This window comes from Hypomesus transpacificus, chromosome 19, assembly GCF_021917145.1.
Source record: "Hypomesus transpacificus isolate Combined female chromosome 19, fHypTra1, whole genome shotgun sequence".
Lineage (NCBI taxonomy): Eukaryota > Metazoa > Chordata > Actinopteri > Osmeriformes > Osmeridae > Hypomesus > Hypomesus transpacificus.
The window spans coordinates 17,631-22,534 of NC_061078.1; the positions used below are offsets into that span (position 1 = coordinate 17,631).

The 4,904-nt window shown below is 42.0% G+C and overlaps 1 protein-coding gene across 1 annotated transcript; it reads left to right on the top strand.

Moving 5' to 3' along the window:
- The first annotated feature begins 1,992 nt into the window (after window positions 1–1,992).
- Window positions 1,993–4,353, top strand: LOC124481891 (guanylyl cyclase-activating protein 2-like). Its single transcript, XM_047042173.1, has 4 exons — window positions 1,993–2,302; window positions 2,387–2,536; window positions 3,017–3,125; window positions 3,582–4,353. Exons 1-4 carry the CDS (start codon window positions 2,102–2,104, stop codon window positions 3,707–3,709), a joined length of 588 nt encoding a protein of 195 aa, XP_046898129.1. The 5' UTR covers window positions 1,993–2,101; the 3' UTR covers window positions 3,710–4,353.
- Window positions 4,354–4,904: the final 551 nt, after the last annotated feature.

A 4,904-nucleotide genomic window follows, 5' to 3' on the forward strand; every position in this document is an offset into this window, starting at 1 on the left:
TACATTGACATTAGGTAATCTTACAAAGTGGATCCCTTGTCTCAGGGGATTCAAAACAGGTACTTTCCTACATAGACACTTCTTCCAATTTAGGCTCTTTCTGACCTTGAACAGCCAGCTGCATTAGGCTTCTGGGCGTAATGCCACAAATATGTCTCATAAGTTACAGCTATGCATCCTGGTCCTTTATGAAAGCATACACATGCTCCTCTTCCCCATTCATCCTTTAATTATTTAAACTTTATATTTTGGGCTTCATGTCTCCTACCATTGTTTAGGGATAACAATAATCAGCCAACAGCTTTGCATCTGGTTTCCACTAATATAACTTGTAAATTGTAATAATATAGTTTCCAATAATACAGCATATACCAAATAGTGATTACAAGTATCTTTAAGTCCATAATCATTAACCATCTTCATAATTACAACAGTATGATGTTTTTTCCAGATCACGACGTGTGGAATCCTAGTCATTATAAAAGTTTTTACAATATCCTTCAAGCTGACTATAAAGACATTTCCTTACTCCACTTGTGTGAGTGCCTATCCTGCCAAACCCTTTATGATGTGTATGTCTACAGTATTCACACAGTATTTCCTTGTAACTGACCACAGGTCTGGATTAGAGGAAGGAAGGCCTGACCACACTATATATAGAGTCTGAACATCAATCAAGTTTGAGTTGCTAACAGAACCAGTCAATCCTATAGACAGTTGGGGTTGGTGCGGGGCACTAGATTAGAGATCAAGAGGTCACAGATTAACCGACCCCCACCCATGTAGTTTAACATGAGCATATGCTAAATAAGACATTATTTAACATTATAATTATTATATGACATGATTAAAGGCAGATATCAGGCAGACAGCTAAGAGGTGTCCTGGTTGTGCCCCAAGCCAGGTTTAGCTCATTATCCTTGCGTTGGAGCAATCCTATTAAGTGACCTTGATATACCAACTCTGGAGGTTTAGAGTTATAAAGATCTTCTTAAGTAAGTCTGGGGCTGGGGGGGGGGGGGGGGGGGGGGGGGGGGGGGGGGGGGGGGGGGGGGGCTAATGGAGGACACCACTCCTACCAGGCAGACTGCAGAGAACATACTAAGTACTTTTTTATGCTGACCAAACTGCACTGATACTGAGGAGTGGAGCAATGCCATATCGGACAGGTTCTCTATTTGTTTTTAAGGTTTTCTCCTGATCTTGATCTTATACTTAAGGAATCCATTAACCTGTTGCCTTAAAGGCCTGGAAACAAGTACAGAACAAGTGCCATACAGAACAAGTGACATACAGAACAAGTGCCATACAGAACAAGTGCCATACAGAACAAGTGACATACAGAACAAGTGACATACAGAACAAGTGCCATACAGAACAAGTGACATACAGAACAAGTGACATACAGAACAAGTGACACGACAGAAAACGGAGGAACAGATACAAAGAGCAGGTACACACCCTAACCTCTCACTGGTTACTCAAACCAGGGAGATGGTATTCACTTAAGCATTATTATGTCTAATTCTCTTACAAAGTGTGTTTGCAGAAGTCTCCATTTCAGACCCAGCTGAACCAATTACAGATACATGAAATTATTAGAAAAGTAATTGGGGTGTGCTTGGGAGGTTATATTAGCTATATTATAGGCAGGACAAAATATTTGTAGGCTTATCTGACATTATTTACAGATATTAATTAATTTAAATAATAAATACATATAAATACGCATGCCATTTAACAATGAAAGCAGCACCAAAACAATCTATCAATACCGTCTCTGAAGTAAAAAGAATACTGCATGTTGTAGTATTACTCATGTTACCCGAAATGGTTTTATCACCAGTGAGCTGCCAACTAGGCCTACATCTCTCTTATGACACCAGGCTCACCAGCACATCTCCAAGCAAGGCGCCAAACACCGAGAACACAAATAAACTTAAGTCCTGGAGTTACTCTAATCACCTGCCTTATATGTGAAGCTGTCCTGATGAATGCTGTAGCGGCGGAGGTGTTACCATGATGTAACACCGTTCACTCATTCAGCCCACAGGAGAGCGTCTGCCCGGGCCAGCAGGACTGCAGTGCCGGCCTGCCGAAAATGGGGCAAACACAGCCAACTGAGCAGAATGAGCAGGAGATCGAGGTGAAAGCGCTTCAGGAAATGTACAAAAAGTTTGTGACGGAATGTCCGAGTGGGGTTCTGTTTCTTCACGAGTTCAAGCGTTTTTTTGGCGTGGACCCCACGGGGGAAGTTTCAGAGTACGCGGAGGGCATGTTCAGAGCTTTCGACAAAAACGGGGTGAGATGATGTGGTATTTATAAAGGACAAAAACACTAGTGGGATATTTTAATTGGATGTTTCATGTGTTGAATGTTCTTGCAGGATAACACCATTGATTTCCTGGAGTTTGTGGCTGCGTTGAATCTCGTTTTTCGTGGGGACTTGGAACACAAACTACGCTGGTCGTTTAAGGTTTATGATAAAGATGGAAACGGCTATGTGGACAGAAAGGAACTGCGGGCGATCATTGATGTAAGTAAACCGACATCCTTGTTGGTGTTTCAGCTTAATAAACGGGGGCAATCTGAGGTTTTAACTTCAACTCAAGAAGACGCAGGAAAGGAAATAACAACAGTTTTAAAATACGGTTTGAAATATTAACGTTAAGTTTGCATTTGAACTTGTTTACGTCATGGAGAGGTCATGTAAAAAAAATCTACACAGTTAACCTGTATGAGGCCTACAGTTATTAATATCACCACATTTTATCCTCACCTTTACGATGTACATGCAGAAATGCCACGATGTTCAGAGTTTCTTCGTCATGCAAATTAGGTATAACGTAATGGAAATGTCAGTAAGTAACTTAGTTGTCAAAACGTGTGGGCTCCCAGGGTGTGGTGTTATGTAAGCCAGGTCCATTTGGTCACACACGAGTTGTGATGACTGACAAACGTTATCATGTTATCCAAGAACATCATCAGACGGAGTTGTTTCTGTGGGGTCTTTCAGAGCATCTACCGGATCAAGAAGACCTCGATGAGGAACCAGGGTGAGCCGCAGCTGAGCGTGGACGAGGTGTGTGAGAGGATCCTGAGGAGCGTGGACGTGGATGGAGATGGTGCGTCACACTTCACTTCCACTCAATACAAATGATGCCCCATGAAGAGATTGCAAACCGCCTCCCGCCCCCCTCCATAAAACCCTCTCCCCTCCATCCCTCCCATTTTTGTTAAATCCGTTTTTTCATTCAACAAATGTTCATTCCAAGTTTTTTGTGCCTCCCCCAACCAAACTCCCCCCCCCAACCAAACTCAGTTCCACTCCTCCCCCACACACACACCCCTGCTTCCTGTACTGTTATAACATATTTAGGGGCTTATGGTTACACATTTTACAGTGATGCATGATGCAGAATCATACTGCATATTTACTCTCATCAATTCCTCATGATCACATGTAAGACTTATCCGGACAGACAGAAGGATTTGGTTTCAGCTACGGTTCTAACACGGTTCTAACACGGTTCAAACACGGTTCTAACACGGTTCTAACATGGTTCTCCTGTGGGTCTCAGGTCACATAACTCTGGATGAGTTCATAGCGGGTGCCCAGCAGGACTCCTGGATCCTGAACATGCTGAAGCTGGACATGAACCCGTCCGGCTGGGTGCTGGAACAGAGGAGGAAGAGTGCTTTCTTCTGACCTGGTCCCAGCACCTTGCTCACTGCCTCGCTGCACACAGTGCCTTGCTTAAGGATTCTGATCGCTGGGCCAGGTTTAACGCTGAATCACAAACTGTAGGCTACACTGACATTTGGCTCTGTTTGATGTTATCTTTTAAAACACTGAAACTCAGAATCAGTTATTGTAAAGGGACATTGCTTTGCCTTATTCTTCTGAAGTTGTTGAAGTTTGTGGACCACACAAACACAGTCTCAGCTGTGCGCTTCTAGTTGTGGATTATCTGATGCACTAAATATTCACTTTTATACAGTTCGTTGCTTTGGGCAAAAGCTTGTGCTTAATCAATAGATGTAAACACATCCAAGTATTTTACTGAATGCTGTAGCCTAACTTATCCGTTCTGCTGAGTGAAGGTTAGTGGGACAATTTCAGTTTGTTTCCTCTGCAATCTCCATGTATTAGATACATTTCTCTGTTTATACATGTCTATAAATATAACTCAGTGTGTATTTCGGAATACTTCATGTATTATGTACTGTATACAATACAGTACCCTATATTAACAGGAGTCCCATGAGAATTTAATGCTTTGACTTTGTACTATTGTTTTTGCTTTACTATTATCAATATTATGTGTGTTTGTTTGCCAATAAATACCATGTATTATGTCCATGAATTTACCTTATTCGATCTTCCTACCACATAGGCCTGCTGTATTTGGATAAAATAGGGGTAATGTATTACTCATCCTTAGTTGAGGTTTAACATGGTCTCCCTACAGTTTCTGGAGCTTGAAGAGGTTTATTTTTCACTCTCCAACGATTCAAACGAACGGGTCGTCATCAAGCTTTGCAGAAACCTAATGACGACCCATTCGTTTGTATCAGGTGTGTTGGAAGAAGGAAACATCTAAAACATGCAGGGCAGGGGGTCCCCGAGGACCAGGTTTGAGAAACACTGTCACGAAAGTTTATCAATGATGAGATGCCACTGACGTTTTCGTATTTGTTTACAGTTTTCGTATTTGTTTACAGTTGTTATTTCGGATATGGTTGCAGACGAAAAAAAACGGTTGGTTCCTAGCGATAGGTACGAATAAACACAAATGAACGCGAAGCTAAAAATTCGCTTCATTCGTGCGAATATTTCGCTTAAACTGGTGTGAACAGTTTAAGGCCAGCCTTCAATACACGCATGCGCGAAGGGTGTTCAT